The 26,351-nt window shown below is 46.4% G+C and overlaps 1 protein-coding gene across 1 annotated transcript in view; it reads left to right on the top strand.

Annotated features, from left to right (window-relative positions):
* NCF4 (neutrophil cytosolic factor 4) overlaps positions 1-21,378 on the top strand; it is a 116,555-nt gene extending 95,177 nt beyond the window's left edge. The window contains exon 10 of the mRNA XM_086963209.1: positions 20,410-21,378. Within this exon, the coding sequence (XP_086819335.1) occupies positions 20,410-20,608 (199 nt within the window). The 3' untranslated portion in view covers positions 20,609-21,378. The remainder of the gene's footprint in view (positions 1-20,409) is intronic.
* Positions 21,379-26,351: the final 4,973 nt, after the last annotated feature.

Genomic DNA, 26,351 nt, shown 5'->3' with positions numbered 1-26,351 from the left:
AGTGTATTCTTTAGTTTAAAATTGTACGTTTTAACCCCTTGGGCGCGGCCGCGATTTTGCGCCTGTGCGACGCTTTTAATGAGTGGGCGGGCTCATGACGGCCCCCAGCCGTCATCAGCACATGAGCACCGTGATGCATGACGGCTTGGGGCCGTCATCAGCACCAAAGAGGTTAACTGACATTCTCACCTAACTATAAAATTACTTAAAGTTTTATTTTTTCCAGTGAAAATATATATATATATATATATATATATATATATATATATATATTCCAACCAAATCGATCCGTTCATGCACGAGAGCGCTCCACAGTGTGTGCTCGACCCAAGGGCTGGATCAAAGCCCCGATTTTCAATTTTGGAACACAAAGAGGGCGGCACAACCGGGTACTAGTTAGAAGTTCTTTATTTCACCAACACTCCACCGACGCGTTTCAGCCTCACGGCTTTTCTCGCGGTCAGTGAGTCCTTTTTTGCTTTTTTGCTTTCCTCTTTTGAAACTAATGTAATTAGATATGCCCTTGAGTGAACACAACTTGGGACGTTAAGTACTATACTATACTATACTTATAATTTGAACACACCAGTCCTTTGTCTGTCATTTATATAATTTTTAACAAATTTTGCTTTAAAAACTACGTATCCCACAATGCCACTTTAAGGCTCAAGTGGGGCAGTATTTAAGAGGAAAGCAAAAAAGGACTCACTGACCGTGAGAAAAGCCGTGAGGCTGAAACGCGTCGGTGGAGTGTTGGTGAAATAAAGAACTTCTAACTAGTACCCGAATGTGCCGCCCTCTTTGTGTTCCAAAAAAAATAATATATATATATATATATATATATATATATAGATATATATATATGTGGGGCTGGTTTCCCTGTTGCGCGATGGGGGTCTCTGTAAAGCGCCCCTGGGTGGCGCTGGATTGATGCACACAAACCTCCTTCCACAAGAAAAGAAGAGACAGATTCCCAGGAGGACCAGGTAGGAGACGCCTCTTTATTGTAAACTTTGCGAATGCATTTCGGCAGCTTAACTGCCTTCCTCAGCGCCCAAAGCGTCCCGTGAATAAAGCAACATGCTGGGTAGGGCTCACTGCAGCTCGTCCCCTGCTTCAAAGACTCTCAGGTCGAGGTGGTTGCGGTGGTTCAAGGGGGACCGGAGGAGGCACCTACAAGTTGGAAAACTCCAAAGTAAGACGAACTTTCATCTTTCCTAAAGACTTCACGCGCCTCTCCTGCCAGCCCGCAATGACTCTGTGCTATCCAGTCATTTCCCTGCACAGTGGTTCCAAACATCATTCCTGCTGCATTCTGGGACCTGCAGTTCCGAGCCACACTGGAAACTGCTCACAGGTGTGGGGACTTCAGTAGAAGGGCGGAGCTGACATGCATCAATTAGCATTTCTGAGAGGAACTCACACACAGCGTGTTGCTTTATTCACGGGACGCTTTGGGCGCTGAGGAAGGCAGTTAAGCTGCCGAAATGCATTCGCAAAGTTTACAATAAAGAGGCGTCTCCTACCTGGTCCTCCTGGGAATCTGTCTCTTCTTTTCTTGTGGAAGGAGGTTTGTGTGTATATATATATATGTTCAAACAAAGGTTGCCCAATTAGGAAACGCCTCACAGTGAAATTGTTAAACGCCTTTAATGGAAGAACCCGGAGCAGCAGAGACACCAAGTACCCCTCAGCAACATAGCCCAACGCGTTTCGAGTACTGCCATGTACTCTTGTTCACGGGCAAGAGGTAAGATCAGCAAACTGGCTTGTGCAGAGGACCAATGAGTTCAAGCACGAAGTCCCGCCCTGCTGGGCGTGTGCGCTCAGGCATTATGGATGTTGCAGTCCTTTGCGTGTTCCAGACCCCATGGGTGCCAATTTTGCCTGAAAATGCCTCGTAGTGTTCCCCCAGTGGGGTGAGTGGGGGCTCAGCCTCTCGCCGTTCTGGTAAGTATTCGTTCATCCAAACGACTAATTTCACTCCTCTGTGCCTGGAGGGTTCCAAGCACCGGTTCCGTGCGCCGCACGGCAGGGCGTTTCCGCGACCTAGGCCAGGCCTCTTTGAATGTTCAAACAAAGGTTGCCCAATTAGGAAACGCCTCACAGTGAAATTGTTAAACGCCTTTAATGGAAGAACCCGGAGCAGCAGAGACACCAAGTACCCCTCAGCAGCATAGCCCAACGCGTTTCGAGTACTGCCATGTACTCTTGTTCACGGGCAAGAGGTAAGATCAGCAAACTGGCTTGTGCAGAGGACCAATGAGTTCAAGCACGAAGTCCCGCCCTGCTGGGCGTGTGCGCTCAGGCATTATGGATGTTGCAGTCCTTTGCGTGTTCCAGACCCCATGGGTGCAAATTTTGCCTGAAAATGCCTCGTAGTGTTCCCCCAGTGGGATGAGTGGGGGCTCAGCCTCTCGCCGTTCTGGTAAGTATTCGTTCATCCAAACGACTAATTTCACTCCTCTGTGCCTGGAGGGTTCCAAGCACCGGTTCCGTGCGCCGCACGGCAGGGCGTTTCCGCGACCTAGGCCAGGCCGCTTTGAATGTTCAAACAAAGGTTGCCCAATTAGGAAACGCCTCACAGTGAAATTGTTAAACGCCTTTAATGGAAGAACCCGGAGCAGCAGAGACACCAAGTACCTCTCAGCAGCATAGCCCAACGCGTTTCGAGTACTGCCATGTACTCTTGTTCACGGGCAAGAGGTAAGATCAGCAAACTGGCTTGTGCAGAGGACCAATGAGTTCAAGCACGAAGTCCCGCCCTGCTGGGTGTGTGCGCTCAGGCATTATGGATGTTGCAGTCCTTTGCGTGTTCCAGACCCCATGGGTGCCAATTTTGCCTGAAAATGCCTCGTAGTGTTCCCCCAGTGGGGTGAGTGGGGGCTCAGCCTCTCGCCGTTCTGGTAAGTATTCGTTCATCCAAACGACTAATTTCACTCCTCTGTGCCTGGAGGGTTCCAAGCACCGGTTCCGTGCGCCGCACGGCAGGGCGTTTCCGCGACCTAGGCCAGGCCGCTTTGAATGTTCAAACAAAGGTTGCCCAATTAGGAAACGCCTCACAGCGAAATTGTTAAACGCCTTTAATGGAAGAACCCGGAGCAGCAGAGACACCAAGTACCCCTCAGCAGCATAGCCCAACGCGTTTCGAGTACTGCCATGTACTCTTGTTCACGGGCAAGAGGTAAGATCAGCAAACTGGCTTGTGCAGAGGACCAATGAGTTCAAGCACGAAGTCCCGCCCTGCTGGGCGTGTGCGCTCAGGCATTATGGATGTTGCAGTCCTTTGCGTGTTCCAGACCCCATGGGTGCCAATTTTGCCTGAAAATGCCTCGTAGTGTTCCCCCAGTGGGGTGAGTGGGGGCTCAGCCTCTCGCCGTTCTGGTAAGTATTCGTTCATCCAAACGACTAATTTCACTCCTCTGTGCCTGGAGGGTTCCAAGCACCGGTTCCGTGCGCCGCACGGCAGGGCGTTTCCGCGACCTAGGCCAGGCCGCTTTGAATGTTCAAACAAAGGTTGCCCAATTAGGAAACGCCTCACAGTGAAATTGTTAAACGCCTTTAATGGAAGAACCCGGAGCAGCAGAGACACCAAGTACCCCTCAGCAGCATAGCCCAACGCGTTTCGAGTACTGCCATGTACTCTTGTTCACGGGCAAGAGGTAAGATCAGCAAACTGGCTAGTGCAGAGGACCAATGAGTTCAAGCACGAAGTCCCGCCCTGCTGGGCGTGTGCGCTCAGGCATTATGGATGTTGCAGTCCTTTGCGTGTTCCAGACCCCATGGGTGCCAATTTTGCCTGAAAATGCCTCGTAGTGTTTCCCCAGTGGGGTGAGTGGGGGCTCAGCCTCTCGCCGTTCTGGTAAGTATTCGTTCATCCAAACTACTAATTTCACTCCTCTGTGCCTGGAGGGTTCCAAGCACCGGTTCCGTGCGCCGCACGGCAGGGCGTTTCCGCGACCTAGGCCAGGCCGCTTTGAATGTTCAAACAAAGGTTGCCCAATTAGGAAACGCCTCACAGTGAAATTGTTAAACGCCTTTAATGGAAGAACCCGGAGCAGCAGAGACACCAAGTACCCCTCAGCAGCATAGCCCAACGCGTTTCGAGTACTGCCATGTACTCTTGTTCACGGGCAAGAGGTAAGATCAGCAAACTGGCTAGTGCAGAGGACCAATGAGTTCAAGCACGAAGTCCCGCCCTGCTGGGCGTGTGCGCTCAGGCATTATGGATGTTGCAGTCCTTTGCGTGTTCCAGACCCCATGGGTGCCAATTTTGCCTGAAAATGCCTCGTAGTGTTCCCCCAGTGGGGTGAGTGGGGGCTCAGCCTCTCGCCGTTCTGGTAAGTATTCGTTCATCCAAACGACTAATTTCACTCCTCTGTGCCTGGAGGGTTCCAAGCACCGGTTCCGTGCGCCGCACGGCAGGGCGTTTCCGCGACCTAGGCCAGGCCGCTTTGAATGTTCAAACAAAGGTTGCCCAATTAGGAAACGCCTCACAGTGAAATTGTTAAACGCCTTTAATGGAAGAACCCGGAGCAGCAGAGACACCAAGTACCCCTCAGCAGCATAGCCCAACGCGTTTCGAGTACTGCCATGTACTCTTGTTCACGGGCAAGAGGTAAGATCAGCAAACTGGCTTGTGCAGAGGACCAATCAGTTCAAGCACGAAGTCCCGCCCTGCTGGGCGTGTGCGCTCAGGCATTATGGATGTTGCAGTCCTTTGCGTGTTCCAGACCCCATGGGTGCCAATTTTGCCTGAAAATGCCTCGTAGTGTTCCCCCAGTGGGGTGAGTGGGGGCTCAGCCTCTCGCCGTTCTGGTAAGTATTCGTTCATCCAAACGACTAATTTCACTCCTCTGTGCCTGGAGGGTTCCAAGCACCGGTTCCGTGAGCCGCACGGCAGGGCGTTTCCGCGACCTAGGCCAGGCCGCTTTGAATGTTCAAACAAAGGTTGCCCAATTAGGAAACGCCTCACAGTGAAATTGTTAAACGCCTTTAATGGAAGAACCCGGAGCAGCAGAGACACCAAGTACCCCTCAGCAGCATAGCCCAACGCGTTTCGAGTACTGCCATGTACTCTTGTTCACGGGCAAGAGGTAAGATCAGCAAACTGGCTTGTGCAGAGGACCAATGAGCTCAAGCACGAAGTCCCGCCCTGCTGGGCGTGTGCGCTCAGGCATTATGGATGTTGCAGTCCTTTGCGTGTTCCAGACCCCATGGGTGCCAATTTTGCCTGAAAATGCCTCGTAGTGTTCCCCCAGTGGGGTGAGTGGGGGCTCAGCCTCTCGCCGTTCTGGTAAGTATTCGTTCATCCAAACGACTAATTTCACTCCTCTGTGCCTGGAGGGTTCCAAGCACCGGTTCCGTGCGCCGCACGGCAGGGCGTTTCCGCGACCTAGGCCAGGCCGCTTTGAATGTTCAAACAAAGGTTGCCCAATTAGGAAACGCCTCACAGTGAAATTGTTAAACGCCTTTAATGGAAGAACCCGGAGCAGCAGAGACACCAAGTACCCCTCAGCAGCATAGCCCAACGCGTTTCGAGTACTGCCATGTACTCTTGTTCACGGGCAAGAGGTAAGATCAGCAAACTGGCTTGTGCAGAGGACCAATGAGTTCAAGCACGAAGTCCCGCCCTGCTGGGCGTGTGCGCTCAGGCATTATGGATGTTGCAGTCCTTTGCGTGTTCCAGACCCCATGGGTGCCAATTTTGCCTGAAAATGCCTCGTAGTGTTCCCCCAGTGGGGTGAGTGGGGGCTCAGCCTCTCGCCGTTCTGGTAAGTATTCGTTCATCCAAACGACTAATTTCACTCCTCTGTGCCTGGAGGGTTCCAAGCACCGGTTCCGTGCGCCGCACGGCAGGGCGTTTCCGCGACCTAGGCCAGGCCGCTTTGAATGTTCAAACAAAGGTTGCCCAATTAGGAAACGCCTCACAGTGAAATTGTTAAACGCCTTTAATGGAAGAACCCGGAGCAGCAGAGACACCAAGTACCCCTCAGCAGCATAGCCCAACGCGTTTCGAGTACTGCCATGTACTCTTGTTCACGGGCAAGAGGTAAGATCAGCAAACTGGCTTGTGCAGAGGACCAATGAGTTCAAGCACGAAGTCCCGCCCTGCTGGGCGTGTGCGCTCAGGCATTATGGATGTTGCAGTCCTTTGCGTGTTCCAGACCCCATGGGTGCCAATTTTGCCTGAAAATGCCTCGTAGTGTTCCCCCAGTGGGGTGAGTGGGGGCTCAGCCTCTCGCCGTTCTGGTAAGTATTCGTTCATCCAAACGACTAATTTCACTCCTCTGTGCCTGGAGGGTTCCAAGCACCGGTTCCGTGCGCCGCACGGCAGGGCGTTTCCGCGACCTAGGCCAGGCCGCTTTGAATGTTCAAACAAAGGTTGCCCAATTAGGAAACGCCTCACAGTGAAATTGTTAAACGCCTTTAATGGAAGAACCCGGAGCAGCAGAGACACCAAGTACCCCTCAGCAGCATATCCCAACGCGTTTCGAGTACTGCCATGTACTCTTGTTCACGGGCAAGAGGTAAGATCAGCAAACTGGCTTGTGCAGAGGACCAATAAGTTCAAGCACGAAGTCCCGCCCTGCTGGGCGTGTGCGCTCAGGCATTATGGATGTTGCAGTCCTTTGCGTGTTCCAGACCCCATGGGTGCCAATTTTGCCTGAAAATGCCTCGTAGTGTTCCCCCAGTGGGGTGAGTGGGGGCTCAGCCTCTCGCCGTTCTGGTAAGTATTCGTTCATCCAAACGACTAATTTCACTCCTCTGTGCCTGGAGGGTTCCAAGCACCGGTTCCGTGCGCCGCACGGCAGGGCGTTTCCGCGACCTAGGCCAGGCCGCTTTGAATGTTCAAACAAAGGTTGCCCAATTAGGAAACGCCTCACAGTGAAATTGTTAAACGCCTTTAATGGAAGAACCCGGAGCAGCAGAGACACCAAGTACCCCTCAGCAGCATAGCCCAACGCGTTTCGAGTACTGCCATGTACTCTTGTTCACGGGCAAGAGGTAAGATCAGCAAACTGGCTTGTGCAGAGGACCAATGAGTTCAAGCACGAAGTCCCGCCCTGCTGGGCGTGTGCGCTCAGGCATTATGGATGTTGCAGTCCTTTGCATGTTCCAGACCCCATGGGTGCCAATTTTGCCTGAAAATGCCTCGTAGTGTTCCCCCAGTGGGGTGAGTGGGGGCTCAGCCTCTCGCCGTTCTGGTAAGTATTCGTTCATCCAAACGACTAATTTCACTCCTCTGTGCCTGGAGGGTTCCAAGCACCGGCGGGACTTCGTGCTTGAACTCATTGGTCCTCTGCACAAGCCAGTTTGCTGATCTTACCTCTGTAGACCAAGAGAGCAATATAATTGAACATTTCATTATATATCGGTCCGCATTGGGAATGATGGGAAGTTAATCTTCTACCTTTTCAGATTCTGCTCTATTCTTTTCCCTTTTTGTATGCGTGTTCTTTCTCCCTTCTGGTGCTAGTGTTCTGATTTTCTATGTATACTAGAGCCCATTTACAAATGAACCCATAGTTCTTCATTGTTGTCGATCCCTATGGGCCATTTGCTCTGCAGATCAATGATATATTTCGATTCTAGCACACTTAGAGCTTTGGCACGATCACCTACTCTTTCCTATCTACCTGATCGAGGCAGAAAATGTGAGTAGGTCCCTATCACTATTGTGATGTGTCTCAAAATGGCGTGCCACGGGATACGCCTTGTCCCGATTTGTTATGGCACGCATGTGCTCTGGTATGCGTTTTTTTGTTGTTTGAATCGTACTCTCGATATACCTCTTGGAACATGGACATTCCAAGCAATATATCGTAAAGTCTGAATTGCAATTGAGAAATTTCTCTTCTGGGACATGGGTCATTCAGTCTTCCCTCATATTTGAATCTTTTCTTACTGTGTTTGCAGGCCCTACAACGAAGGCACGGATAAAATCCTTTTATGGGTTTCATCGTTGCAACTTTGGTGGGGCCCGCAAAATGGCTTCGTACAAGGTGATCACCTAGTGGTTGGCAGTGTCTGTACCTTATAGAAGGATGTGGTGGTAATATTCTCTTCAAGATGGTGTCTGTTTGCAGAATATGCCAATTTTTATTAAACACATGTACTAATTCCCCTGATTTAATATTCATTAGCAATCATGGGTGTGGGTCCTTCTGCTTCCGGTTTTATTTTGTCAACCAGTAGATTTTTTCTGTCAATCTTTTCTACTCTGTTTGCAGCATCAATGAATATCGTTTTAGAGTAACCCCTCTCTTGAAATCTCATAGAGGCCTCATCCTTAGCTTTTCGCAAATTCCTCCTCGCCTGAGCAGTTGAGCTTAAGGCGGAGTAATTCACCTAAGGGTATATTTCTTATCAAGCTTTTGGGATGGTGACTTGCTGCATGTAATACAGCGTTTCCCGCTGTTGGTTTTCTATACAGTCGTGCTTGTAAAGTGTTTGCTGCCACGTACACCTCTAGGTCCAGATAGTTCACTAAAATGTTACTAATATCACTAGCAAATCTCAGATTGAGCTCATTGCTGTTTAGCGCGGTGACATACTCCTCAGTCCAGGCTCGGTCGCCACACCTAACAACAAAGAGGTCATCAATATACCTTGCCCAAATCATAATTTTGTCCAACCAGCCTTCGTTCGCCTCGCCCCAGGCCCCGTGCTTCTCCCACCAGCCCACAAACAGGTTTGCGTAACTGGGGGCGAAGCACGTACCCATGGCTGTCCCACGTCTCTGTCTGTACAGAGTTCCAGAAAATAAAAAGATATTATGTTCAAGGCAGAATTTTATCATTGTTATGAGCATGCGATTGTGCTGATGGTACTTCAATTGTTTATTGCCCAGAAACCAAGTAGCTGCTGCGATGCCGTCCTTATGGTCTATACATGTATATACATTGGCTACATCCAAGGTTACAAGAAGCATATCTGATTCTCATACGATGTTGTCAATTAATCTTAGGAAGTCTTGGGTATCTCTAACGTAAGAGGATAGATCTTTCACAAATGGAGCTAAATAGGTATCTATGAACCTAGAAGTGTTCTCCAGGAGGCTGCCTATTGAAGAGACTATGGGCCTCCCTGGGGGATGTTTTGAATCTTTGTGTACCTTTGGGAGGTGGTAGAAGGTGGGGATTAATGGTGTCTCACAACTTAAATATTCAAATTCATTTTTATTAATCATTCCTTCATCTCTCCACCCTTCCAACAGACTCTGGTATTCCAAGGTACAATTTACATAGTCTGTCCTTGATACTATTTCATCGCAGTTCCTGTCCATTAGCTGTCTCATTGCCTCTTCTTTGTATTTCTCTTTATTGCATACCACCACGTTTCCCCCCTTGTCCGAAGGTTTTATTTTGATATTTTCGTCGGATTTGAGGGACTTGATGGCTTCCCATTCTTTCCTGGTTATATTGGAGTTCTTCATATCCATATCTGTTGTTTTTAATGGCAATTTATGTAGATCCACGAGGACTGTATCATTAAACACATCCACTGCATCATGTGGAGTTTGGGGTAACACCCTCGATTTCTTTAAGTTACTAGGATCTCTTTGTTGTTCTGCTCCTGCAGCTCTCAGGCCCTCAATAGAGCTCGGAATGTCCTGTGTGGCAGCCAGTGTTTGTGCTGTCATTAGGGTCTCAAAGACATTATCTATTAATTCATTTTGATCATTGTTCCCTCCATCTACAATTGCAGGTACACTCCTTGGATGTAATGCGAAGATTTTTTGAAATTTTAGATTTCGGACGTTTTTGAATAAGTCTATTCTCGTCTGGACTAGGTCAAATTTGAACGTAGGACAGAATGTCAAGCCTTTCTTGAGCACTTTTTCCTCATCCGGAGTTAGTGTGCTATCGGAGAGTTTGATGATCGTTTTATCATTGTTTACCAATGGCCCCTCCTGCCCTAGCTGCAGATGACCATTGGAGTAGGTGCCCTTGCGTTTTCCTCTTCGGCCTCTCCTCGTTTTGCGTTTCTGTTTCTGTTTTGCTCCAACTTCGAGGGAAGATTCTTTTGCTGTAATGGCTGTTGTCGCGTTTCTTTCATTACCTGGTACTCGTCCAAAAAAGGAAGAGATGTCTTGTCCCTTCCCCCTTGTTCTCTGCTCATTGTAGGTTCCCCTTCTGAGGCTTCCGCCTTTGATTCTGAGATATCTCTGTTTGCAGTATTCTGAGTACCTTGCGCCATCCTTCTTCTTGTAGCATCAAATTGACGTGCAAATGTCAGAATTCTTCAAGTACGATAGTCCTGCTCATCTCTCTGGAATTTAGTTTGTTTTCTTTTTCTTATTCTAGATTCATATTCTTTCAAGCTCTTCATCATTGTGTTGTGTAAATCCTCGCTAGCTTTTACATCCTTATCTTTACTGATTAGGTCTTCCAGTTTCTGTATTTCTGCCATGAATTTAGCTCTATTGCTCCAAGCATACCTTATTAACATTAGTACCATTCCTTTTGCTGATTCTGCTGTATACTCCGCCCAATCCTTTAACAATTGCGGGTCAGGATTCTCATAGGAAGGCACTGTAAATATTCGGCGCCCCCTTGGAATTCTGTTACAGTCCACGTAGCGTTGTAGGGAAGTTGCTTCCCACCATTTTCTAATTTCTCTTTCTTGGGCTTTTGCTAGCTGTTGATATAAGATTTGTAAATTGCTACTAGTCACAGATATTGATACTGCCCCTTCTGTTCTCAATGGGGCCTCGGAGGTGCTTCTGAACATGTCCGCTGTGGCTCTCTCTCTTTCGTCCACACTAGACATATTCCAGTTATTCACGTTGTCGCTACACACTTATGCTGGGTAAAGTTACAAGAGTCTATAAGCACAGGACCAACCACCGGACAGAGGCTCAGCTGTAAATTAATTCAAATGGAGAAAAAATGCATGCAGCACTCACCGATCCAAGAAGTGCCCCAGGCTCTCGTCCTCCGATGTCAGCACTACGAGGGTCTCTCAGTTCAGTCGGACAGCAGCTTATTTCCTCCGCTTATTTTCTTCTGGATGCATTATAGGTCCTCCGGTGTTTAGATGCAAGTACACAGCATGCCTCTGGGCAAACGGCCAAATGAACTTCTCGCACTGAACGTCCCCCGCCGTTGCTCCACTTAAGTCCCGAGTGCTTTAATCCTGCAGTGGTATGCCGCGATAAATTTCAAAACAGATCAGCATCCATTCCGATGTCGAAAGAAGGAAAGCACACAGGTCTCTGAATGCAAAGTGTTTAATACAGACCCCCTACCTCTCCAACAGACGCGTTTCTCCTCACGGCTTCGTCAGTGTTGGCGTGTGTGTAAACAAAAACTGCCATTTTATTTCCTGCACTCACACAGATGACCAGTAAACAGTGAAAGTGGACTGCTTGCATAAATGCCACCACGGCGGCCATCTTATAACTTGTTTCTACTGAGTCCCTGTGTCTCTGTGTTTCATAAAATGATCGCAAAAAAGTGCATGTGCAATTTAAAAACATTTTTTCAGTATTTAAGAACAATTTCATTATGTGGAAAAATGAAAAAGAAAGGAGATTATTTCATTCATTTAACCAGTATAAAAATATACATTCTTATGTGAATTGGTGATATAAATCCTATGAATATATGTCATTATAATACACTATGCACCAAAAAACCTTCAGAGACTTCAGATGGCAATAATATAAATACCACTCATGATATAAAATCTATATATATGTCTCAATATTTGTCAAAAAACCTTTTTCCACAATATATATATCTATATATATATATATATATATATATATATATTCACTGAAAAAACCATGGGTTATAGACCATATATAGTTAGGAATTAGCATTTACAAAACCTTATTTTACTCACACAAAACCATTGAAATTTCATATATAGTTAGTTGCACTAACTATATATCGCGCACCCGCAATCCACTGCTGATCATGTCACATATTACATCATTCATGACATGATCAGTGACATCACTGATGACATCACTGATGACATCTCAAATGACATCCCTGATGACATCACTGATGACATCTCAAATGACATCACTGATGACATCACTGATGACATCACTGATGACAACATCCAGTGACTGTATGTTTCTGAAAAGTCCAAATATGTCTTACACATTGAAGAATGAGTGGGTGTATAAGTGTCTGGATGAAGGATTTAGTAGGTGCATGACTGACTGTATGAGTGAGTGATTAAATGTGTCTCACTGAGTGCATGGGTTAGTGACTAAACTGTCTTAATTTGTGCATCATTATATCTGTTGTTCTGTAAACTGCTGCATGTGTTGATCAGTAGCTTTATGATTAAGTATATAGGTTATTGATTGGTTGCCCAAGTATGTGTATGGGAGAGTGAGTGTGTGTGTGGGTGGCTGTGAGGTGTGTGACTATGTGCATAGATGTGTGAGCAGTTGATTCACTAGATGTATGGGTTCAAAAGTGCATGTGGAAACAGCTGTAAGGGCGGTTGACTGTGTGCATTAGTGTATTAGTGAGTGAATGGATAACTCAGTGCTACATGTCAAAGTAAGTACATATGTAAAACACAGTACATGTGAGAGTTGACATATATAAATAACTGTGCATAAGAGCCAGTGAATGTGTGAGTGGCTGTATGGATCATTGTGAACTTGTATCAGGGATTGTATAACAGAGTAAATATGTGTTAGTATATGTTTGAATAAGTAAGGTGTGTATAACTGTATAGTTGAGGAAATGGAAGTGTGATTGATTCTTTGCATGACTGACTAGGTGTGTGAGTAACTCCATGGATGAGTGACAGTCTGTGAGTGTCTGTTTACTCTGAGTGTATCTAAGATTATATTAGAGTCTGAAGAGGTTCACCGTATTATCACATGAATGATGTCATCAGTGATGTGATCAGTAATGTCAAATAAGATGTCATCAGTGATGTCACCAGTGATGTCATTTGAGATGTCATTTGAGATGTCATCAGTGATGTCACTGATCATGTCATGAATGATGTAATATGTGACATGATCAGCAGTGGATTGCGGGTGCGCGATATATAGTTAGTGCAACTAACTATATATGAAATTTCAATGGTTTTGTGTGAGTAAAATAAGGTTTTGTAAATGCTAATTCCTAACTATATATGGTCTATAACCCGTGGTTTTTTCAGTGAATTTTCAAGGTTTTGTAAATGCCAATTCCTAACTATATATGGTCTATAACCTATGGTTTTTTCAGTGAATTACAATGGTTTTTTAATAGCAAATATCAAAAGCTTTAAAATGTCAAGTACGTGGTAGGTAAAAACATTTTCGTGTTTATGCAAGCTGATGTGCTTTGAACGCTGCCCCCCCCTCCTCTTTTCTTTTAGGAGTACTCTCTCTTTGCAGATAGTGAAGGGTAGGTAACGCAGGCCTTTGCCCCCGTTGTAATCCGTCGTGCCTGCTTCCCTCTCCATTTGATTGATTGTTATCCTAGCATTTATTGTTTTGGAATTGGTTCTCTTTGTTTCATTCTCTATTTACAAACAAGCACAGAGTCGCAATACTCTGTTTAGTCTTTGCAGATAGTGAAAAATCGTTAAAAAAACAAAAAGGAATCAAGCAAAATCAGTAGGCCACTAATGGGATCTCTTTTTGACCTCGCTAAAATAGAAACATTATGAACAACCCCTCATGAGAAATACGAAACTAGTGAGAGGAACTGAGCTCGACACCATGATGGCTGCAAGACAGCTCGGCTCCGCCGCCCACCACACCCAAAATAACGACAAACCCTATGCAAATATTATAAATATATACAACACACCAGCAAAGTAACAGGGTAAAACATTTTATTAAATAACTATTTACATGGCAGCCTGCTGCAACATCGATCCAAACAAGCCTTTGTATTTGGGGCTCAAAATCAACAAGTAACAGGGTAAAACGTTTTATTAAATAACTATTTACATGGCAGCCTGCTGCAACATCGATCCAAACAAGCCTTTGTATTTGGGGCTCAAAATCAACCATCAATAGTAAGATTTTCATAGGTGAGTGTAGGTTCATGGTTTTCCATCCACAGACTAAAAGCCTGGAGTGGGAGTGAAAGAACAATAACTAGGTAAGAAGGAAGGCAGAGGCTGTGGGAAGGACTCTGGATATGGTATGTTGCTTGGTCCCTGAGATGCTTCGATGTCACTGCCTTGCACAAATGGCATAAGTCCTGGATGTTGGGTGCCATAGTTGAGGGTTCCGAGCAGCGCTTGTAACACTGTCTGAAGCTTATTTGCACCTGCTGCAGCTTCACTAGTCTCAAAGTAAGTGGGGGCTGTTTGTGGACCTGACTGCATTGGAAAACAATGTGATGCGGTGCCTCCCTGAACCGCTTGACGGAGGCCCCCGAGGGGCAGTGTGATGGCGCAGACTCGGAGGGGGCGCTTGGCTCCTGCCCCCTCCCCAAGTCTTGTTGCCCTGGTGTGGCCTAAGATCGCCCCCGACATAGGCGGCTGGTTCCCGGGGTCAGGCGGAACTTTTTGCCTTTTAGTGACTCTTCCATTCTGGACCTTGTCCCACAATCCGTTTGACCTGAAGACACGTCCTGCGGTGCCCTAGTCCGACCATCACATATTCCTGCGCCAGGAGACGGCGTGGGGTGCACTAGAAGGGAGAGGCGGCGCGAACGAGCCTCCCCCACCTCCCCAGGTGGAGGTTTCTCAGCTACACCCCAGCGCTTCACGCAACCAGCTGACTTGCGCCCGCTCTTCCGGAACAGTGCCTCCCTCGGCCAGCTGAATTGCGCCTGCTCCACACCTTGTCCCACAATCCGTTTGACCTGAAGACACGTCCTGCGGTGCCCTGGTCCGACCATCACATATACCTGCGCCAGGAGACGGCGTGGGGTGCACTAGAAGGGAGAGGCGGCGCGAACGAGCCTCCCCCACCTCCCCAGGTGGAGGTTTCTCAGCTACACCCCAGCGCTTCACTCGACCAGCTGACTTGCGCCCGCTCTTGCGACACAGTGCCTCGCTCGGCCAGCTGAATTGCGCCTGCTCTTGCTATTACAACGTCTCACCCGCCATCCAACGGAATTGCACCCAATCTTGCTGTACAGCGACAGACGGCTGCTACGGAGCTCACGAAATGGCGGTCGGCTCCACAGACTTGGGCCTGGCCTGCAAGGATGGCTCTGGGCAACCGTGGAACTCGGACGCTTGACTGCTAGGGCATGGGCCCCAATCCCAAAAGAGTCCCCTCAGCCTTGAAGATTCTACAACAGTCATGGGGACCCCCGACTCCGGCAGACTTCCGGTGGGGAGCGACTGCCATGATTGCTCGCGGAATGGCCACGACGTAGCCACGGGGTGCTCTCATGCTGACGCCAGCTTCAGTCTGAAACATCCAGAAACACTGTAGACTACCAATTCGATGACTTCCGGTGGAGCCCCAACGTGACCCGGTAGGGAAGAACTTGCCCTCCCCTCTTTTGCCTGATGGTTCTTGTTGCCTGTCCCCTCTGTTGTCATCTAACGAAACCTTTTTGGACTGCCGAGTGAGAAAAAAAAAAGGAGGGGCTTTCATCATTTGGGAAAAAAAATGTTCCAATCCAATGAAAAGTGTTATTTTAGGTCATATGATCAAGCCTTCCATCATTAGGAAACCAAAAGTAAAATGAACCAATGAAAAGTTTTATAAACAAGTCACATGACCTGTTATGCGGCTTTGGGCTATAAAAAGCCTACAAAATCCGTATGCGAATAGGCCGAAGGCAGCACAACGCGCCGAGATCCGGATGGGACCGAGGTGGTGTCCAGCAAATCCGAAGGCCCAAATCCGAAGAGCCGGCCGCCATTTTGAGAGTCCTGTGGCAGCCGCCTATCGCTGCACCGCAAGAGTGGGCGCAATTCAACTGGATGGTGGGCGAGACGCTGTAGCCGCAAGAGCAGGCGCAACTCAGCTGAATGGCGGATGAGGCACTGTGCCGCAAGAGCGGGCGCAATTCAGCTGGATGGCGACTGAAACACCAAGGGGCGCCCCACTACAGCTGAGGAGCCTCCACCTGGGGAGGCGGGGGAGGCCCGTTCGCGCCGCCTCCCCCCCCCCCCCCCCCCCCGGGGCGCCCCACGCCGTTTTTCGGCGCAGCATTGTAGGATGGCCAAACCAGTGCAGCAACTTGCTGGACACCACCTGGTTGCCGTCCGGATCTGGGCGCGTTGTGGTGCCATCAGCCTATTCGCACAACGGTCCGCTACTGACGCCACCTCACAGGCCGACGGATTTTGCAGGCTTTTTATAACCCAAAGCTGACTAAAAGACAGACCAAAGCAGCCCATTGTTGCTACTCCGGGGAAGGAGGGGCAAGGACAGTATCAAGCGGACGGTGAATGCTTTGAGATGGATGTTGCAGCAGGCTGCCATGTAAATAGTTGTTTAAAATGTTTTTTTTTAACGTGTTTACTTTGTTGGAGCGTTGTATATATTTATAAGTTATTAAAGTGTTATAATCCTACTTCTTTGTTGGAGTGCTATATATTTTTAATGTGACACATAATTGTGAAGACTTTGATGTACAAATGTATGATGTAGGCATCCCTGGAATCTTCCGCTTCAGGCTCGGTCCCACACACCCTTACAGTGAGAATCCCCTCCCCAATCACAATACAGGATCGTTATCAGATAGTAGGAACGCGTGTGGTGTGACGGATCTCATGGGGTGGAGGCCTTGACCTACTGTAACTCCTTTGAAGAGGGGTGATTCTTTACAGTTGGGGCCATAAACTACATCCGTAGGGCTAGGTGATAGCCTGGGACCGGCCTGGACAATCGGACACAGAGGAAGAGGAGTGTCAGAGGGTGCGGTAGTGAATAGGGTGAAAGGGAGGTGTCGGGCGGGCACAAGTTGTGTGATTCTCAGGGAAGAGCAGCGCAGATGGGGGGAGGTTTATGGCCCATGCATGAGAGAGAGAGCGTGGGTGACCAGTGCGTGGGGGAGATGCTTGCGAGGGTGGGGAGCCATGCTGAGGATCGGCGGCGTGCAGAGAGTGGGTCTGGTCAAGGCATCTAAAATGGCTGCCGTGCACGCCAAAAGTGTGGCATTGGAAAAAAGGCAAGATTGCGCAGACAATGTTTATCAATATGGATTAATTTATAACAATTATTTTTAACAATATATTTACTCGCAGTGACAAAATGGCGGTCAACACTTCCTGATTTCCTTCGAATCAAACGTTAACAGACGTCACGCAGCAAAAAAAAAAAAATCCGCTCACGCGCAGCCGCTGGAAGACATGTATCAACATATATGAGCATCCTCAGCCACCCTCAGAAAACATAGGGGGTCAGGATACGTCTCCCGTACCCCCTTATACCCATTTCCCACATTGTTTTTCCTCCATCTTGTAATTTAATTGAAACGAAACACAAAATGGCGAATTCCCGGTTCGCGAACCGGGAAGCACTTCTACCGCGAAAAATCTAATTTTTTTAATTTGCCCCACGGGACCCTTTAATAACCCCAACATCATTCCTAGGTGGTCAAGAGGGGTCTACCTTGCCCCCTTTCATTAAATTCCCCCTTCGTTTTTCTCCTCCTCTTGTCTCTCGATCCTACCGAGAGACAAGATGGCGGCCGTTCCGGACTGTTTAGAATGTTGACAGACACCAGAGAGCCAATCAGCTTCGCTTCGCAAAGTTCCGTTACGCGAAAAGTACGCGAACCGGAGCGCTACCCGGGACGCTGTCACAGATATATCTGTTTTTTAAAACGTCAATTTCTCAAAATCCACTGGAGCACATATATTGAGACCTAGCAAAGGCACATCGGGCTAACAGTCCCTACAATTTTGCCAAGTTTCGTGCAAATCCATTCAGCCGTTCGAGCTAAAAGTGAGGCCAACCGCCATATGGAAAAATGAATGGGAAAACGCGTTTTGGGACTCCCCTTTTTTCTCGGCCCCCCCTTGATTTTCAGGGGCTGCTCAGAAACAAAATGTGCCATTTTCCTGAAAATTTCAGCCGATTCCGTCCACAAACGCCAAAGTTATTAGACATAGAATTTTCAAAAGTCCCATAGAGAAAAAATCCTAACTATATATACCTACTGGCGACCGCCAGTAGGTAATATATATATATACACACACATATATATATATATATACATATAACACTGTTTTGGAAAGTTTCGTGATGATTCACCCAATGTTGCCAAAGTTATTGGCAACTCAAAAAAGGCATTTTCTATCGAAACACTAACCTAACTATTACTGCTCAGTGGTGATTGCACGTGTTTCGTTAGAAAATGCCTTTTTTGAGTTGCTAATAACTTTGGCAACATTGGGTGAATCATCATGAAACTTTCCAAAACAGTGTTCTTTTCTGCCTAGTTTGTGCATGGAATGTTTTAGGGTGATCCGTCAAGTGGGGGCTGAGCAAAAGGTGATCCCAAAATGCAAGATCCCCATGCATTTTTAATAGACTTCTTTAGGCAGGGCTACAGCAAAAACTGTAGAATGGAATTATATCAAAATTGGCAGGAAGTTAGATCTTGGTCCACAGATTTTGCTTTTTGTGATCTGGTGTAAATCTGTTTATTAGTTTGTGAGAAATTAGTGTTCAAAATGTATAGATATCTGGATAGTTGATGCTCAGATATGCTTTGGTTAGCTAACTTTTGGGGGCTAGTCAATTTCTAATTGGTTGGTTTCAACCAGAACAATATATTTTTCGAAGCCATTACAAGACTCGGGGACTTGGTCCCTGTGTCCTGTAAACAAATTAATAAAAATATGTAAGGGGGCACACCCAGACCCCAATGGGCATGTGGACGGGTCCCAATGGACCCCCCCTCCCCCTTTATTGGGCACCACAACATGGACAACATGCTGTTGCAGCCGTTCAAGGACTCTGGGACATGGACCCCATTGAAATGCATTATAGTGAATGACAGGCAGGTTTTGAGGGTCACAAAAAGGAGCACGAATAAAGGGTGATAACGGATTTTACTTACAATATAACTCCTTTGTTAGTGGTACCATACTAATTTTAGGAATTGTGATGAGTTATAAGGTGATTTTACCTTGTGAAAAACGCTGCACTTCTGCTGGGATTTCATGAATCATGTTTAAGAGAAAACTGTTTTCTCATGATTTTCTAATAGAGGTTATGGAAAGTGTGCCGTGAGCTATCCTTCTCAGCCATGTGAAAATAAAGTCTGACATTCCCAGTAAAATGTACCTCCAACTGAAGCAGCCTGTCAATTGATTCTCCTGTGTTCTATTGCAGCCCCCCAGAGTGTTCTAAAGGACAACTAGAGCGCTAACAGTCTAACTTATGACAAATGTGTGGCACACCTTGAAGCCATCTTGATTGAATCAAACTGGTAAAACTTCAAACATCACTTAGCAACAAAGTGAGGGGGGTTCATTTTGTCATAGGAATTATGATTAGTGCTGTAGAAAGCCAAATTAGAACACATTTTAAATGAGTTCTCAAATATCTTCCTCTTCTATTTCATTCAAATATTCTGACATGCAGAATGATAAATGCACCCTCACCATGCATTGCTTTTACCCTCACACATTAAATCACTCATGACATATTCATTGACTACATTTATAACATCCCTAATCAAAGCTGAAACGCCATCATTGTTGATAATACTCTGTAATGCGGGGTGCAAGTTATAGTTACTTTTGGATACGAGTTTAAGTTACTTGAGATAACAATAACTGGTGGATTCCAGTGGTTTTTTGTTTCAAATGGTATGTTTTATGTGACATTTTTATCTAACTATAACTTCCCTCTATCCTTTGTGTTTTTATTCAGTGAATTTCCAAGGTTTTTTAATGTAAAGTTGGATATTCTTACAATACCTAACTATAACGTCACTTTAACCTTTGTTTTTTTCAGTAAGAAAGGAAATTAGCTAAAGAGTGCTCTTTAGCACCTTAAGTACTAAATAAAAGCCTTAGTAGCCTCAAATGAGACTGGTTATATGTTTTTTGCTGATTGGCTATGAAATATGGTATTAGTGTGACTGTAAATAAAAATTAAGAACTCCCTGCATTTCTTGTAGATGTTAAAAAAAAATCGCCCAGCATCTCCCTCCCTCTGCCATGGTTAGGCCAGGCCAGAAGACCTATTAGATACTTTGAAGAGTTTAATGGTGAGATAATAAGAAGAGCATTCACATTTAGTTTATCAGGGCATAAAACAGGAAGTCCTGGGAAGCATCACTTCTTCCTGTTTGGGTGACTGTGTGACTACTCTTAGTCACACAAAGAGTGCTCTTGAAATGGCGTACAATGACAAAGCCAAGACCAGTAACTTTGCCAATGTTTAGCTGTCTTGTATTATCTCTATAACTACTGCAGGTCCCACAGTTTTGCTCACCACTTCATATTGTTCTTACCTTTCCCTTCCATGATTCTATTTATGTTGATCTTCCCCTGCAGGAAGGAGCTGCCAGAAGAGGAGGAGATAGTTCTGAACTACCAGGATGACAACGGGGACATGATCCGGCTACTGGATGACCAGGATGTCGGCGTGATGGTGTCACAGAGCCACAGGCCTCCTGTTAGGAAGACCTTCATTCCTTGGCAGCTGCACCTCACTCATCCAGACAACTTTGGTGTGTACGAACAATGCAAATGACGAGAAGGGGGCAGCTGCGCCTAACCTGGTCAACCAAATTTCGAGATATACAATGGATGGAGGAAGGAGGGGAGCTGCACGTACCAAGCCAGTAAAATTTGGGGTGCTAAAGTGTGTACATAAAAGGGGAGGTGCTGCATCTTGCCTATAGAGGAAAGTAAGGGGTGCATCAAGGGTACTCGTGGGGACGTGGGTCAGTTGCAGATGCATGATCGCTCCCAGGAATGTGATAATGGGTGGGATAGGTAGGGCCACTAACAAGGTGGACTGTACTTCACTTACGTCTATATGGCATGAAAGTTGGTGCTAATGGGGCCATGTATTTTGGGTGCAGCTGTACCTTAATTGTTCAGTCAGTGCAGGGTGCATGACAGATTCTGATTAGCAAAGGCAGCTGCATCTCATTTACCCAGCTGCTCATGGGCTATATTCGGATGCTCTGACCTCATCTGCCATGGTTACCGTGGTATGTCAAGCCCTGTTCACGGGAGGAAGGGCAAATTCAACTCAGCTTCCTCTGGCTTATACTGTGTTTGAATCTGATACATAGAAATGAGGTTTAAGAGAGGCGTTATGGCCAACCAACGAAAAGTGTACAGGACACAGGGAGTGGGACGTATATTTCATGGAAATATTTTCCTTTTTTATTCTATCTTCATGTTTGCTCATTTAGTTGCACTCTGTTGGAAAATGTTTTAAATATATTTAATGTGATAATTATTCTTTTTGTGTGTTTTATGTTAATTTAATAAAGTCATTTATTGTGGCTAGTAGTTTCGTTGGGCTTAGTTATAGACCTAAGAAGTCTCATTGTATTACTAAAATGCTGCTTATCCAAGTATCCAAGTTCTCTGGGAAGACAGCCCCCCCGGGAAGCACCTGCACCTGTGAGAGATGATTGCAGGCATAGAAAAAATAACCCAAAATAAGAAGCATTGTCAAAATCAATATCTCTCGAATTTTTACCCATTGCCTTCGCCAATGCCTTTTAGTGATGATATATAGCATATGCAAGACGCTGTGCAACATTGCAAAAAATACTTTAAAAAAGCCAACCAAAAAAGACACAAGGACGTGGATGAAGCAGCAGCATCATTTCGTAGGCATGCTCATTCATGATGACGTGTGTGTACATGTTCATTATATATGCATGGCTACAAAACTACTTGGGAGACTTTTTAGTTAATGAGCCAAGATGGGTCAGTTAATTAAAAGAATTAAAAAGATGTCGCTTGAAAATGTTTTTAAAAGGCGGAGGAGCATTTAGCAACTTGCTGCTAGATCTTCCTTCCCCTCCCCACAAAAAAATAAAATCTTTTTAAAAAATATTGGGCATGGGGTCCAGCAACAGGTAGTGGGCGGGTGAGGGGAAAAGCAGCATACAAGGGTGAGCAACATGGGTGGCAGGTGGAGAAGTAATTGAGCAAAAAGCAACATGGAGCGCAAGGGAGGCAGGGAGTTTGGTGGGAGAGAAGCACATGAAAGAAAGCTTACAATATAAGGAAAACAGCAACAGGGAGCATGAGGAGGCAAGTATTTGGCGAGGGTGAAGAACATAAGTGAGAGAGCTTGAAAACACATGCACTCTCATGGAGTGCTTAAGCAAAAACAAAAGGAGTTTCCTAAATATGAGCAGTGGAAACATAGAACCCAGCCAATCAGAGAGATTGTAAAGAAGCTATGCTCCAAGGGAGGGACAGAAGATGGAAAAACAGAAACAACGAAAGCCAATGAATAAGAAACAAGCAAATAAGAAGTAAAACCAACCAATGATAAGTATGGGCATGCAGTAAACCCATGTAAGTTCTTGGTAAGCCCGCAATAGGTCTTTTGTAACCAGGCGGCTTCCGTTATCTGGAAAGCTCAACCTAAAATGGGGCCCCACGAGCTATTGCAAACTGAAACTGGGCAGCCCCCAAAACTGCCCCTTTAACACCAGGACTATCAAATCATGGCTCCTTTCAAAAGGCTGGGGCCAGGAGATCTGTGAGTAAGGTCTAAAGGCTCCTGTCCCCTACATAAAATCAAGACTTTTGGATCTGTGAACCTAACGGCTCCTAACCCCATTAGAAAAGCAAGCTGCCACTATTTGTGATCCCAAAACAAATGTCTCTAATACCCTACAGAAAAACAAGACCTCTGGCTGATAGTTCCAGTCCCCTATATAGTATGAAGGCCCCAGGGCAGTAAGCCCAAGACTAAGAGAACATCAGGCCCACAGGAACAAGATCAGTGGCCCAGAGCAGTCTGCACCTGCATCGCTCCGGGATCCGTTACCCCAGGACTATGGGCTCCAGGCCCCTGTAAAAGAAAAAGACATCACAAGCTATGACCCTAGAAAGATGCTTTATGTCCCCTTTACAAAAGATCATGGGCACTGACCTGTGAATCATACCACTATAGAAGATCCAAACCCCTAGATATGTGACCCCAGGACAGAAATATAATTTACCGAAGGGAGACCAAGCTTCCAGGCTCTCTTCCCTTGGTTGTGTCAGGCCCTGCATCTAAACAAAAGCAAGGCTGAGGTTTTGGGTGTAAACAAGACCCCAGGATCTGTGAACCCAGGACATACTAATCCAGCTCCCCAGAGAAGAGGAAGACATGATCCCTGGACAGATAACGTTTTGTCCCAATGAAGTGCCAGAGCGAATATTGTTATCCTTCGAGAAACAGGTTCTGCAACCTACAAAAGAGCATGGCCCCGGGATACAGAACCCCAGAAGCGATGGATGATGCCCCTACTGAAGAACATGACCCAAGGCTCTGTGACTTCAGGACAGATGGATCTTGTCCCTTCTCTATAGAAGGGCCGGCGCCAGGGTCTATGGATCTGGGACTGACTGATATTGTACTCTATAAGATCTCAACCCCAGGACTAACGGATTCTAATGCCTGTAGTAGATCAAGACCAAAAAAACAATCAGTCCAGGACTGATGGCTCTAGTCCCCTACTGAAGGGCCTAAGCCAGGATCTGTAAACCTAGGACTGATGGCTCACTTCCACTACAGAAGAACAAGATCCCAGAATCCCATGGAGGAGACACTAGGGCTGGCAGCTTCTGTTCTCGATGGAAGGCAGAAGAGTAAGCCATGGGACAAGACTAGCCACCTCCTGTTCACAACTAAGGCACAAGAAGCCGCAAATGGAAGCACCTTACCCTAGAGCAGTGGTTCTAAACCTGTGGTCCGGGGACCAGAGGATCCATGAAACCTACTCAAGGGGTCTGCAGCTGATTAGAAAATTAAATAATATTAACAGATTAATAAAGTGTATATAAATAAAGAAGCAAAATGTAAAACTGAAAATGTTCGGATGTTCTGTAAATGTTAAGGAATTTGAAATTGGAGGCTAAAAATTAAGTTAGTATCCTTAGAAAGATTTGTGCGAGCAGCACAAATGCATCAAACAGAATATAGTATGGACCATGAGTGGCCTCAACTGAATTTATTAAAAGCTAACCTTCCCATTAAAATTTTGATTTTTATAAATATGTTTATGAATTAAATAAATTATTTCATTATTTGCGAACTAGTTTGACGGATGCTTGTTTCTAGATTTTTTGGTATATTGTTTTGCTGATACAAATCATCAGAAATCACTGGGGGTCCCTGGGTTCTAGTAATGATTAGGTGGGGTTCCACAGAAGTCAAAAGGTTAAGATCCACTGCCCTGGAGAAAGGAAAGTCAGAGAGGTTCAGTGACCCCAAAACCGCCTGCTCCCTTAAATATAAGGGACCTGGATTACTGAGGTGGTTACTCTCAGACTAAGAGATGTTGTGCCATACATAAGTGCCGAACAAACAACCCGTGACCCTCGACTGCTCCGGTTCCAAACATAAATAAAAAACTTCACAGCAAGTGACACAAGAACTGCCAGTTCCTGCCCCCTATAGAAGAAGGTACAAAAGGGGGTGGTGATGGACGGAGCATCTGAACCAATCAAACACTCACACCCAGTCAACAGATCTGTGTTTAATCCATCACCATTCTTTAGCCCATTCTGCCACCCCAGTTCAGACATGGCCATATGCAAATCAGTCTGACCCTATGCCTCATGGGAACAGTCCAGCCCGAACTGCCAAGCCATGCCTTCCCTGGACCGGATTCAAGCTTCCTAGGACCGGTTTCTGGCATTACAGCCGTCTTCAGCCAGACTTGCTTGAATCCAGTGGCAAAGTGAGCAAGGGACTCACGTCTGAGCATATCCTCCCAACTTATGGCGAACAAAGTGGTACAAAAGGGGATGGTGATGGACGGAGCATCTGAACCAATCAAACACTCACACCCAGTCAACAGATCTGGGTTTAATCCATCACCGTTCTTTAGTCCACTCTGCCACCCCAGTTCAGACATGGCCATATGCAAAATGTATATTGTTTTGCTGTTACAAATCATCAGAAATCACTGGGGGTCCCTGGGTTCCAGTAATGATTAGGTGGGGTTCCACAGAAGTCAAAAGGTTAAGATCCACTGCCCTGGAGAAAGGAAAGTCAGAGAGGTTCAGTGACCCAAAAAACTGCCTGCTCACTTAAATATAAGGGACCTGGATTACTGAGGTGGTTACTCTCAGATTAAGAGAAGTTGTGCCATACATAAGTGCCGAACAAACAACCCGTGACCCTCGACTGCTCCGGTTCCAAACATAATTTAAAAACTTCACAGCAAGTGACACAAGAACTGCCAGTTCCTGCCCCCTATAGAAGAAGGTACAAAAGGGGGTGGTGATGGACGGAGCATCTGAACCAATCAAACACTCACACCCAGTCAACAGATCTGTGTTTAATCCATCACCATTCTTTAGCCCATTCTGCCACCCCAGTTCAGACATGGCCATATGCAAATCAGTCTGACCCTGTGCCTCATGGGAACAGTCCAGCCCGAACTGCTAAGCCATGCCTTCCCTGGACCGGATTCAAGCTTCCTAGGACCGGTTTCTGGCATTACAGCCGTCTTCAGCCAGACTTGCTTGAATCCAGTGGCAAAGTGAGCAAGGGACTCATGTCTGAGCATATCCTCCCAACTTATGGCGAACAAAGTGGTACAAAAGGGGATGGTGATGGACGGAGCATCTGAACCAATCAAACACTCACACCCAGTCAACAGATCTGGGTTTAATCCATCACCGTTCTTTAGTCCACTCTGCCACCCCAGTTCAGACATGGCCATATGCAAAATGTATATTGTTTTGCTGTTACAAATCATCAGAAATCACTGGGGGTCCCTGGGTTCCAGTAATGATTAGGTGGGGTTCCACAGAAGTCAAAAGGTTAAGATCCACTGCCCTGGAGAAAGGAAAGTCAGAGAGGTTCAGTGACCCAAAAAACTGCCTGCTCACTTAAATATAAGGGACCTGGATTACTGAGGTGGTTACTCTCGGACCAAGAGATTTTGTGCCATACATAAGTGCAGAACAAACAACCCGTGACCCTCGACTGCTCCGGTTCCAAACATAATTTAAGAACTTCACAGCATGTGACACAAGAACTGCAAGTTCCTGGCTGCCCCCTATATTAGACTGCCACATCAAAATGTGAGTAGGGAGTAGCAACAATCACAATATCCACCCAGCTCTTAAGCCGAGAGAGTCCAGCACACGCGCAGCCCGTTAATGTATGCCTTTGACATGCCATCAGAGCTAAATAAATATATCAAGGCCCGCGGGGGATGCCTCCACCTCCCAAGTGGCCAGAGACCTTGCACTACCCAAATAAATAACCACAGTCACCTACAGAACAGCCG

This window comes from Lissotriton vulgaris, chromosome 1_1 (assembly GCF_964263255.1).
Source record: "Lissotriton vulgaris chromosome 1_1, aLisVul1.2, whole genome shotgun sequence".
In the NCBI taxonomy this organism is placed as follows: domain Eukaryota; kingdom Metazoa; phylum Chordata; class Amphibia; order Caudata; family Salamandridae; genus Lissotriton; species Lissotriton vulgaris.
The sequence above is the reverse complement of the archived record's forward strand: the minus strand, read 5'-3'. Positions and strand labels throughout refer to the sequence as shown.